The sequence below is a fragment of the Natrix helvetica genome (genome assembly GCF_964273705.1).
Source record: "Natrix helvetica genome assembly, chromosome: 10".
Lineage (NCBI taxonomy): Eukaryota > Metazoa > Chordata > Lepidosauria > Squamata > Natricidae > Natrix > Natrix helvetica.
The window spans coordinates 6894465-6907142 of NC_138561.1; the positions used below are offsets into that span (position 1 = coordinate 6894465).

Here is a 12678-nt window from a genome sequence, read left to right on the forward strand (position 1 = left end):
ATTTCAAAGCCGAAGAGCCAGCACTGTCTGAAGACGTCTCCGTGGTCATGTGGTCGGCATGACTAAATGCCGAAGGCGCATGGAACGATGTTACCTTCCCACCAAAGGTGGTCCCTATTTTTCTACTTGCATTTTTACGTGCTTTCGAACTGCTAGGTTGGCAGAAGCTGGGACAAGTAATGGAAGCTCACTCTGTTACTCTAGGGGATTTGAACCACCAAACTGCCAACCTTTCTGATCGACAAGCTCAGTATCTTAGCCACTGAGCCACCACGTCCCTTCTATCATTGATATTCGTTGTTACTATCTGAAATTCTTTCTACCGTGATTAGGATGAAAACTATACCATTGATGAGTTCTTATCTTTTTTTTTTTTTTAATCACCCACTTGAATTAAAAATAAAGCAAAATCTTTTCATGCTTGCTTAGGGAGTGAGATGATCTTGTTTAAGGGGGGAAAATTGTGCCTTCTGTTAATGTCTTTCTTTTTGAAACTTTTCTCTGCTTCTTCCATTTGGACAGTTTCACTGGCTGAGTCATAACTTCACAGGGGACCAACCCCCAATCATTGAGTAAACTAAAGCAGATGCTTTGAATAGATGCCATGCAAAAACGACAGAATTAATTCACTATTTTTACAGCCAGAGACAGAGGTTTTTAATATTACATACCCCTCTCCAGATAAACCTGTTGGCTAATTCCTCAAATTATGGGAAATTTGTGGATTTTTCGCATGTTTTTGGTCTGCAACCACAACAGCTCTTGGCATCTTGGTTCTTAAATGATGTGAAGTCCCCCAAAGGATCTGGGTGTTTTCAGATTCCTCCTGCTATTCTGAGAACATTTCCACAGAACCCTATCGCCTTTTCTCTGTGCTTCCTTCTTAACACTCCCACAGTTTATTTGGTTATTTCCCACACTCCCTGTTCAATGTTTTAGCGGTTATCTTATTTTTCCCCTCTCTCCCCTGCCTTCCTTTGTTGCAACAGAGGGATAGAATCAAGATCACGTGAAGTGTTAATACCACTTTATAATGCCTTCGTAAGGCCACACTTGGAAGACTGCATTCAGTTCTAGTCGCCACGATGTAAAAAAGATGTGGAGACTCTAGAAAGAGTGCAGAGAAGAGCAACAAAGATGATTAGGGGACTGGAGGCTAAAACATATGAGGAACAATTGCAGGAACTGGGTATGTTTTTAGCTTAAGAGAAAGAAGGACTAGGGGAGACATGATAGCAGTCTTCCAATATCTCAAGGGTTGCCACAAAGAAGAGGGAGTCAAACTATTCTCCAAGGCACCTGAGGGCAGAACAAGAAGCAATGGGTGGAAACGAATCAAGGAGAGAAGCAACTTAGAACTAAGGAGAAATTTCCTGACAGTTAGAACAATTAATCAGTGGAACAGAAGTTGCCTCCAGAAGTTGTGAATGCCCCAACACTGGAAGTCTTTAAGAAGATGTTGGATAGCCATTTGTCTGAAACGGTATAGGGTTTCCTGCCTAGGCAGGGGGTTGGACTAGAAGACCTCCAAGGTCCCTTCCAACTCTACTATTGTATTGTATTGTATTGTATTGCTCTAAACCAGCAATGAGCCAGCAATGCATGCTAAGGCTGCATCCCTCCTATCCTGCTGGAAATATATCACTCCAGAAAACTGGTGCATTTAAAAAGAAATTAATTATCCTCCTTGTTTGCTTTCTGCCCAGGAAGCCTCCTCCTTCACCTCCTCCCTAACATTTCAATTGCTAGCTTGGTTCCTGCTGAGCGTTTATCTCTCTCAAATATCATCTGCCACTCACCGGGTTTTTTTCCTCTCTCAACTCAAAGCATACTTGTAAAAGTTTGATGGTGAAGAACTAAAAGAAGGAACTAAAAGGCAAGGCAAGAAACAATGGAGGGAAACTAACCAAGGAAAGATCCAACCTAGAACTAAGGACAAATTTCTTGACAGTGACAACAATCAACCATCACTGGAGGCTTTTAAGAAGAGACTGGGCAGCCATTTGCCTGAAATGTTATAGGGTTTCCTGCTTGAGCAGGGGGTTGGACTAGAAGATCTCCAAGGTCCCTTCCAGCTATTTCAGAAGTCTTGAGTGCTCCATCACTGCAGGCTTTTAAGAAGAGACTGGGCAGCCATTTGCCCGAAATCTTATAAGGTTTCCTGCTTGAGCAGGGGGTTGGACTAGAAGACCTCCAAGGTCCCTTCTAACGCTGAAGAGAACCCGTGCCTTCTTTAAAGCACCCTTCTTCATTCTATTTTTAAGGCTTTCTTAAAAGAAAAAATTGATGTTCTGCTTTTTGGCTGAAGTATTCTGACATATCAGATCCTCTTTGATGTAGCCTTGAAATGAAAGGAAGATGGAAAATGTTCATTTTTCTTACTTTTGTTGCACCAGAAGGTGAAAAAAAATTAGTTTTGCCAAGAATTCTCCCTGCTACTCGGTCCTAACTGATTCTATCATGCTCTCTTTGAGGTTTTCCAGTGTCAGGAAGAATCAGAGAAAGGAAAGCAGCGATCTGGAAAATTCTCCCTTCAGAGTTCAGAAGAGCGATGTTGAGGAAAGAGTACAGAGAATAGCAACAAGGATGATTAGGGGGTGGAGGTTAAAACATTACAGACATTACAGATTAACAGAGTTGGAAGGGACCTTGTAGGTCATCTAGTCCAACCCCCACCCACCCAAGCAGGAGACCCTACACCAATTCCCACAAATGGCAGTCCATTCTCTTCTTACAAGTCTCAAGTGATGAAGCTCCCAGAACTTCCGAAAGCAAATTCTGTCCCATTGCTTGATTTTCTGCACTGTCAGAAAATGTCTCCTTATTTCCAGGTTGAATCTCTCCTTGTTCACTTTCCATCCATTATTCCTTGTCTGGCCTTCGAGTGCTTTGGAAAATAGCTTGACCTCCTCCTCTCTGTGGCAGCCCCTCAAATATTGGAAGGCTGCTATCCTGTCTCCCCTGGTCCTTCTCTTCACTAGACTAGCCATGCCCAGTTCCTGCAACTGTTCATCGTATGTTTTAGTCTCCAATCCCCTAATCATCCTGGTTGCTCTTCTTTCCACTTTTTATAGAGTCTCAACATCTTTTTATAGTGTGGTGACCAAAACTGGATGCAGTATTCTAAGTGTGGTCGTACTAAGGCTTTATAGAGTGGTATTAGTACATATGAAGAAGGGTTGCAGTATTTGGATAGGTCTAGTCTAGAGTAGTGAAAAGAAGGACTGTGGCTATGTGATAGCATGCACCAATATTTGAGGGTCTGCCACAAAGAAGAGGGGTCAAGAAGAGGGAATGGAGATTTTGCAGTATCCTTTCTCCTGGAGTGGGGAGGGAATGGAGATTTTGCAGTATCCTTTCTCCTGGAGTGGGGAGGGAATGGAGATTTTGCAGTATCCTTTCCCCTGGAGTGGGGAGGGAATGGAGATTTTGCAGTATCCTTCCCCTGGAGTGGGGAGGGAATGGAGATTTTGCAGTATCCTTCCCCTGGAGTGGGGAGGGAATGGAGATTTTTCAGTATCTGCCACGCCCACCAAGCCACAGCCACAGAACAGGTAGTAAAAAAAATTGAATTTTATCACTGAGCCTGGATTCATTCTGTAAACTTAAATGACCAACAGCATAACTAAGCAAAAGCAGAGAGTCAAACCGTTATTGTAGGCCATTAATTTGGTCACACATTGAAGGAATTCAGATTAATTCTTCAAGTGGGTATGAGCTCTGGAGGGGCAAAGAACAATAAGCATGTTGGAGTCCCAAAGGTGCTTTTTCAAGAGGCAACTGGACTTTTTCTTTGATGTTTCGCTTCTCATCCAAGAAACGTCTTCAGCTCTGGCTGAATGGTCCAGTCAGAGCTGAAGAAGCTTCTTGGATGAGAAGCAAAACGTCTTCAAAAGAAAAAACCCAAAAGTCCAGTTGCCTCTTGAAAAAGCACCTTTGGGACAACCATGACCTGGAGGACTGAGAATCTCCATAGACAAGAATCTTGGAGAGCACCATGAAAGAAGCTAAATATTGCATTAACTCTTCATATAAGCGCTTTTGTTCATCTTGGGTTTATGCTCTGCGCTTAAGAAGGCTAAATAGATTCCTAGTATATCTAGGACTGCTATTGTGTTCCTGGAAATTAGAGACTGACACGTAGCTGAGAAACCATATAAATTGTGGAAGAATATAAATAAGAGTTCTCAACCAAAAGGGGAGATATATTCAGAAGGTAGAAAAACAGGGTAATCTGTCAGATTCTGTTGGATTCACACAACATGCTGAATCCTAAAACTGGATTAAGATAACACAGTCCCTGAATTCATATAACATGCGATGTCCACCCATACGTCATAAAGGTTCCCCTCGCGCATACAGTATATGCTAGTCATTCCTGACTCTAGGGAGCAGTGCTTATTCCCGTTTCAAAACCGAAGAGCCAGCACTGTCCAAAGACGTCTCCGTGATCATGTGGCCGGCATGACTCAATGCCAAAAGCACACGGAACATTGTTCCCTTCCCACCAAAGGAGGTCCCTATTTTTCTACTTGCATTTTTATATGCTTTCGAACTGCTAGGTTGACAGAAGCTGGGACAAGTAACGGGCGCTCACTCCGTTATGGGGTGCTAGGGATTCGAACCGCCAAACTGCCGACCTTTCTGACAAGCTCAGCTTTTTAGCCACTGAGCCACTGCGTCCCGCAAAAATAAATCATATTGTATGTTAATTTAAGGACGTGGATCCTATCACATGCTATTATAATAGTTGGATTTCCACAACATGCGGTCTCAAGAAGGATTTTAACCTCCTCTTAACATGTTGTGTGAATCCAGTCCCTCAACAGTTCTGAATTCCAGCGAGCTTCCATGCTTGAGGGCGAGATAGATATCCCCTTCCAAGTTTCCACCCTGCAAATTCTACATTTGCAAAATGTATTCATCCCTTGTTGCCACACTCACAAGAACAAGGCTCTTACCTTGAGAAAAAGGGCACCTTTTGAAGACAAGGCATCTGTTCCTTTTCCGTTGGGGTAACAGTGATAGGCAGCATCCATAACTGGGTAGCGACTGGCAAAAAGCAGGCCACTGTTCACAAATTTGAAGGTACAGCAGCCATGGCAGCTGTAGACTCCAACGTCATACAGAATGTACTCAAAATAGCGGTGCAGCTGATTTTTCAACTTCTCGGCCGCCCTTTTGTCAAATACTTCCTGCAAGCACAGGAAGTCCAAGTTGGCGGGGAAGAAAGCGGAGATCTCGTGGTCGAAGGGCTCGTCCATATTCTTCTTCTTCTTCACTGAGGTCTTCTTCATAAGTGAGGCCTTGTAGAGGAGCTTACTGTTCACGGTGCTTTGGTCAACTGGGCCATCTCCAGAACGCATCTTCACCAGGGACTCTCGAGAGGCTGTACAGCTGTCCAAACTTCCGGAATCCCCTTCCTTTTGCTTATGGTTGGGTGTTTGGCCTTTCGGGATCTCGGCTTCCGATTCAGGGGAACAGTTGACTGCTCCCTTGCTGTTATTCATGTGGCTTCCCATCCCGTCGGCTTCTAGGTCTGAAATGTGGCCATTATCCTCGCCGCCGATGCGCACGATGCAAGTGTTGCCGTCTTCTCCATCACCAGCATCTCCTCCAGCTTTGGGATCTCTGCCATCTTCGTGGTTAGAACCGGCGTTGTCCCCTTTGTACTCCATGGACGTGGTCCTCTTAATGCTCGTGTTGACCGCCCGGTTATTGCCATCTCCACCTTGTGGGGAAACGAGGCTGCTGAAGCTTGCGGCGCTGATCGATGTGTTGGTGGGAGAATCAATGTAGATTTTGATTTGGGGCCTGCTGGCGCCATTCCGGATCCTTCGCCCAATTTCCTTCGCCCGGGCCTGTGTGTTGAAAACGTTGTTTAATCTCGCCAAGGAGTCTGGCAGCAAGCAGACATTGGCACTGCTAAAACAAAAGCTCTTCCCATTGCTGGCCACCTTCCACTCGGTGAGTAAGGTGGATCCGTTGATCTGGCTTTTGTCCTGTAGTCTGGAATAAATGTACGGGCGTCTCACGGACTGGAGAGGGGACCATAGCAAGAAGCCAATCAGGGCAAAAGGAAGGGAGACCACCAGCAACGCTAAGTAGATGGGAGTGGTGATGATGATGCAGAGAGCATGGAAGTAGCACGGGTCATCTCCCCTTTGCCGTTTCTCATAGGTGGTAGGCACAAAAGAGGCCAGGAGCCGGTCCCCGAGCCAATAGCATGGGAAGATTAAGCCCCAGGAAAAGGAATGCAGCGCAGAAAGAAAGCCGTTAGGAAATGGGGAAGTGTATAAAACCATTGCAACTCAGTTAGGACACCCCTTCAGCACCTTCTACATGGTGTCACCACCGTCCGCCATCCATCAGAATTTGGGTCTGCAGGCCAAGAAGGGGAACGGACATGCTCCTGGCAGTTGACGTCCTCTGGATTGCAATGAGCATTTATCCTCTGAAGGACACCAGCTCAACTTCATTGAGGAGGAGCAGAAGGTGGGCCAAGGATCCTCGTGAGCTTCAAAGGTCTAGAGGCATCAGGTTGTATCATTTCTCACTGCAGGGAGCGTGTAGGTTACCGCGACATAAGAAACAGGAGTGCCTGAAAAGGTACAAGAGAAAGAGAGAGAGAGAGAAAAAAAGAAGGAGGTTGAGAATTGCTGTCAATTATCAGATATTTGCTGCTGACAAGGAAATTACAATCATACCTTCACACATTACACAAAGCTTATGATGCGCATAACCATGATTGGAATAAACCATTAGCTGGGTTCACCAATATTCTAAGCAGAGGTGGGCTGCTGCCGGCATTGCACGCAAACATTTTGCGCGCACACGCTCGCGTCACCCGCGGGCACACCAGACACGTGCTAGGCATGCGTGCACATTTGCAAATAAAAAGGTAGGGGCATGCGCCAAACCTTTAAAAAGGAAACAAATAAACAAATTTTTGCAATGAAAATTGTTCTGCACATGCGCAGAAACGAAAAACAAGATGGCGCTGCCGTAGGAGAACCAACTTTGGGGGGGGGGGTGACAGGCCTGGGTCGCTACCGGTTACAGCAACCCAGGCCGTCGTTACTACCTATTCGAACCGGTAGGAACCCACCTCTGATTCTAAGCCATAGTTTATGACTTGGGTTCACATAACCAGGGGAAAAGTGGGTTGGCAGCTGTTTGTTCTGGATCACAGATGTTTACTACCCAAAGAGCATCCTGTCAAGTTATCCAACTGGATTGTCCAACCTCAAGACAGTGGTGGGTTGCAGGCGGTATGCCCCGGTATGGATACCGTTCCGATACGGTGCTCTGGAGAGTCCACCTGCCCGCCTGAGCTCCTTACCGCTGAGCAGCTGGAGTGTCGCAGAGGCTCGCGGAGGCTCTAAGATGCACGCGTCTATGTAGACGCCGCCGGGCCCGTTCCAACCATACCGTTTGGAATAGGATCCAGAACTCACCACTGCCTCAAGACCATTGCTATAATTTTTTCTTTTCTAGTTTCATTTCTCTAGCCAATCGTAAAATCTTCCCCATGTCTTGAAGTACTCGGATTCCTCTTTATCCTTTATAGAACCCAGACGATGCACTATTAAATGGGAAAGGGCGGGAAAAGGGGGAAAACAGAGAAGAAAATATTAAATATACAAGTATATATTCAAGAGCGAGATATAAAGGGAGGGGGGAAAACATAGGATAGATTAGCGAAGGTAAGGGAATAAGAAATGATACCAAATCTACATCTGGGTTTGTGGAACTACCATCCCAAGGAAACATAAACTGAGATTTGAAAGAGACACAATCAAAAAAGAAAGGGGGAAAGGAGGAGAGAATGAAAGGAAGAGGAGGGAAGGAAGAAAGAGGTAAGGAGAGGAGGATGGAAGGGAGAAAAAGAGAAGGCGAGAGGGTAGGAAGGGAAGGGGAAGAGGAAGTAGGGGAGAGGGAAGGGAAGAAGGAAGGGAAAAGAGAGGAGGAAGGAAGGAAGTAGAGAAGGGAGGGAGAAAAGAAAGGGAAAATAAGGTGGTGTTACAACAGGAGGAAGAGATGGTAAATAAAGCAACCCAAACTGTATATTGTTAGATACTAGCTCTAACTACAGTGGTTTCCACCAAGGTCCTCTGTTCCGGCGGGAACAGAGGTTTAATCTCATTGGTTGAAGGGTCTCCCTATAAAAGGGCTGCTGTCAGACTCAACCTTCGCTGGATTATTCTCACTTGTGTACTTAATAAAGAGCTGTTGTTACCGTTAAGCCCATGTGCGCCTATCCATTACCCAATCTAACATATATTATAACCTATTAAATGAAATAATAAATGTAGAAGAATGACAAATGTAAAGAAGAATGGCAATGGTGTGAATGTATACTTAAAATGGTACGTAAAAGAATAAAAATTTTTTAAAAACTGACACACACACACACACACACACACACACACAGACCATTGCTATAATTGAGCCACCTCCGCCTGGCGACTCTTCCTACAAAATTATTCCAGGCATTCTGCTTGATCGCTCCGTTTCCACGAGCAAAAAAAATAAAGAAAAAAATCAAATTGAAATTCCGGCACTTTGACCCTGTAGAGTTTCAAAAGGAGAAAAGGTGCTGGAAACATTTTTTATACAATGGCCCACTAAGAACCAAATTTGTTGCTTCTTTGTGTTTGGAACAATGAAGGAGGAGAAGGAGTGAGGATAATTGACGGAGCTAAAATGCAGGGCTTTTTTAAAAAAAAAAAATTGGGCAAAATGAAGATGTGGCTAAATGAAGGAGCTGTCAAATCAACTCTTACCAGCCGCTCCCGGTTGCTATTCAGAAGTAGCCCCCATGTAGTTTATTCCTATTTATTTCCAGAGAAACTTGCACAGGAGTGGAGCATAAAACACTGAAAACATATCTGGCTTGTTATTTATGTTGAGCGTAGTTGGCAGTGCTGTCTCTATCCCCGTAGAGATGCCTCCCTCGCCCTTTTCATCATGGCTTTCTCCCTACCATGCAGGCCGTCACCCGTACACAACCTTGCACAACCTTACACAACCCAGTCTGCATTATCTCCTACGCAAAACAGTGGCAATTGGAAAAGAGGGGATTGAGCACTTGGATTTCAGTTGGCCTGAGGAGTGTGAAGGTCAGGATTTAACCTTTTAGGGTGTGGAGGAGAGAGAAACATATGAAGAGTTGGGCATTGGGTAAGTCTAGTCTAATGAAAAGAAGGACTAGGGGTGACATGATAGCAGGATTCCCATATTTGAGGGGCTGCCACAGAGAGGAGAGGGTCAAGCTATTCTCCAAAGCACCTGAAGGCTGGACAAGAAGCAATGGGTGGAAACTAATCAAGGAGAGAAGCAACCTAGAACTAAGGAGAAACTTCCTAACAGGGAGGACAATTAATCAGCAGAACTGCTTCCCTTCAGAAGTTGTGGGTCCTCCATCACTGGAGGCTTTGAAGAAGAGATTGGACACCCATTTATCTGAAATGGTACAGGGTCTCCTGCTTGAGCAGATGGTCGGACTAGAAGACCTCCAAGGTCCCTTCCAACTCTGTTATTCTGAGCCTCAATCAAGACGACTTCAAGAGGTTCTTTTCTCCTTTCTTACCATCATTGTTGGGATGACTTATTTGTCTGATCTTTGCTTTGATCCCAATCCACCCAATCAACATTTGTAGAGGAGAAGGTGACATGCCTGTGGTGATACCATTAAGGCAGAGGTCCAAGACTCCAAGGATAGAAGGGAGCCAGTTCAATCGAGTGGTTAAGGCCCCATGCTAGAAAGTGGGAGATCATGAGTTCATGTCCCTCCTTAGGCATGAAAGCCATCGGGGTGACCTTGGACCCATCCCTCCCTCCCTCAAGTCCAACTCACCTCACAGGGTTGTTGTTGTGGGGAAAATAGGAGGGGGGACATGTGTTGGATATGTTGTCTCCCTGAGTGATTTTTAGAAATAATAAAGATGGGATACAAATAAATAAATAACGAAAGCACAGCTATCTTTTTTTGCTGGTGAGTGAGAACCGTGTTTTTATCCTCTCTCTCTCTCTCTCTCTCTCCTCTCTCCCTCTCTCTCTTTCTCCTCCCTACCTCTTTCTGTTTCTCCTCCCTCCCTCTCTTTCTCTCTCTCTTTCTCCTCCCTCCCTCTCTCTTTCTCCTCCCTCTCTCTTTCTCCTCTCCCTCTCTTTCTTTCTCCTCCCTCCCTTTCTTTCCACTCCCCCCTCCTCTCTCTTTCTCCTCCCTCTTTCTTTCTCCTCCCTCCCTCTTTCTCCTTCTCCTCCCTCTCTTCTTTCTCTTTCTCGTCTCCCTCTCTTTCTTTCTCCTCCCTCCCTCTCTTTCTTTCTCCTCCCTCCCCTCCTCTCTCTTTCTCCTCCCTTTCTCTTTCTCCTCCCTCCTTCTCTCTTTTTCTTTCTCCTCCCTCCCCCCCTCTCTTTCTCCTCCATCTTTCTCTTTCTCCTCCCACCCTCCCTCCCTCTCTTTCTTTCTCCTCCCTTTTTTTCCAAGGTCTAAAGCAGTGCTTCTCAATTTGGAGGTGGGTGTACTTCAACTTCCAGAATTCCCCAGCCAGCACTGGGGAATTCTGGGAGTTGAAGTCCATCCATCTTTAAGTTGCCAAGGTTGAGAAGCACTGGTCTAAAGGAAGAGGGGAGGGGGGGATGAGTTTGCATGGAAGAGGAATGGCTGAATAAACCAGGAAGAACTTCTCAAGAACATTCTGGTTGTATGTGTAGATCCCAATAGAGGGCCTCCAATGTTATAACTACGGACTTTTTAAAAGAGGACCAGATTTTCATATTTTTCATTGTCCAGGCTACATTTTTTTGCAGCCAAGAAAGAAATTTGTTTAGCTTAGTTTGCATTTTAATGTGTCCTTTTCTATTTTTGCATGTTCAACATGAGATGTAGATCTGTTCTCTAGGAGTCATAATGCTCTGCGTTTTGCAGTGCATCTCGCCAATTAAAACATAAAATGATCCCAGGGACCAACATGATACGTGTCTGAAATCACTGTGGAAACACTGTTCAGTCAGGGGTGCCAATTTGCCTGTCAAAACCACCCACCTGGGTACACATTGGTAGAACTGCAAATAGAAAAGTGTACATTTGGAAAAGCAAGCACACAAACACACACACACACACACACACACAAGGCACATACATTTTAAGGCAGATATTAAAGGAGATTCTTGTGCAAAAAACCACAAAAAGGAAAAACGGAGACTGAACAAAATTAACACCGACGCAAATTGTATTATTCTACACCAGCGCTCCTCACCTGGCTGGGAAATTCTGTGAGTTGAAATGCATACATCTTCAAGTTGCCAAGGTTGAGGAACACTGGGCTAATGCACCAGGTTTTCATAGAAGCATAGGGCTGGAAGGGACCTCAGAGGTCTTCTAGCCCTACCCATGCCCAAGGCAGGAGTACTCATACCAGCCTGCACAAAGGGTTGCCCAATCTTTTCTTGAAACCCTCCAGGGATGGAGCGCCCACAACTTCTGGAGGCAAACTGTTCCACTGGTTAATTGTTCTCCCTGTCAGGAAATGCCTCCTTCATTCCAGGTTGCTTCTCTCCTTGATTAGTTTCTACCCATTGCTTTTTGTCCTGCTCTCAGATGCTTTAGAGAATAGGTTGACCGCCTCTTTCTCTGTGACAGTCCTACAAGTATTGGAGATGTGCCATTGTGTATCCATCAGTCTTCTCTTCATTTGGGAAACATAGGTAAAGGTAAATGCACATATGTGCTAGTCATTCCCAACTCTAGGGGGCAGTGCTCATCTCCGTTTCAAAGCCGAAGAGCCAGCGCTGTCCGAAGACGTCTCCGTGGTCATGTGGCCGGCAGGACTAAATGCCGAAGGTGCACGGAACGCTGTTACCTTCCCACCAAAGGTGGTCCCTATTTTTCTACTCACACTTTTACATGCTTTTGAACTGCTAGGTTGGCAGAAGCTGGGACAAGTAACGGGAGCTCAGTCCATTACATGGCGCTAGGGATTCGAACTGCTAAATTGCCGACCTTTCTGATCGACAAGCTCAATGTCTTAGCCACTGAGCCACCATGTCCCTTTTGGTAAACATCCAGGTTTTCAAAGTGGAAGCTGTACTCTTAGCCTAATCTTATTTTTGGATGCTATTTGGAACCCTGACACTAAGATTAAAACTTTCATTCATTCCTAATGCTTGCTGTTTCCCCAGCCCTTCCCTGCTGGGTCAACATGAAGTTAAAATTGTGATAGTGATTGTTACTGATGTTCAAAGTTCATCGGTGATCTCCTAGGAGGAAACGCTTACGAAGGATGGCTTACATAGCTACACAAATGGGACAAAGCCTTACCAAACAACAACACAGAAATCTAAGTATGAAATTAAATAAGTGGGGGTCCTTGGTGCTCTCTGCCCTTGGTGGTTTTCTTGCAGACATTTCAATACCAAACTAGATGACATCATCAGTGCTCTAGGACTGTGAGTAAACCACCAAGCTCAGAGAGCATCAAGGACCCCACATATTTCAACCCGGAGCTAAAAACATTCCCTTCTACCGTGTTTCCCTGAAAATAAGACAGGGTCTTATTTTCTTTTGACCCCCAAAATAAGCGCTTGGCCTTGTTTTCGGGGAGGTCTTATTATTTTTGACGTGCAGAAGGTGGCGAGCGTGGTCACCTCAGGGCTACTGCTGTGTTGCAATATTTT

The 12678-nt window shown here is 45.1% G+C and overlaps 1 protein-coding gene across 4 annotated transcripts in view; it reads right to left on the reverse strand.

Annotated features, from left to right (window-relative positions):
* The window catches only part of SMPD3 (sphingomyelin phosphodiesterase 3), a 172829-nt gene that overhangs the window by 30195 nt on the left and 129956 nt on the right, over positions 1–12678 (reverse strand). For all 4 annotated transcript variants that reach the window (XM_081963347.1, XM_081963344.1, XM_081963346.1 and 1 more), the window contains exon 3: positions 4962–6601. In XM_081963347.1, coding sequence (XP_081819473.1) covers positions 4962–6305 — 1344 coding nt within the window. In that variant the 5' untranslated portion in view covers positions 6306–6601. The remainder of the gene's footprint in view (positions 1–4961; positions 6602–12678) is intronic.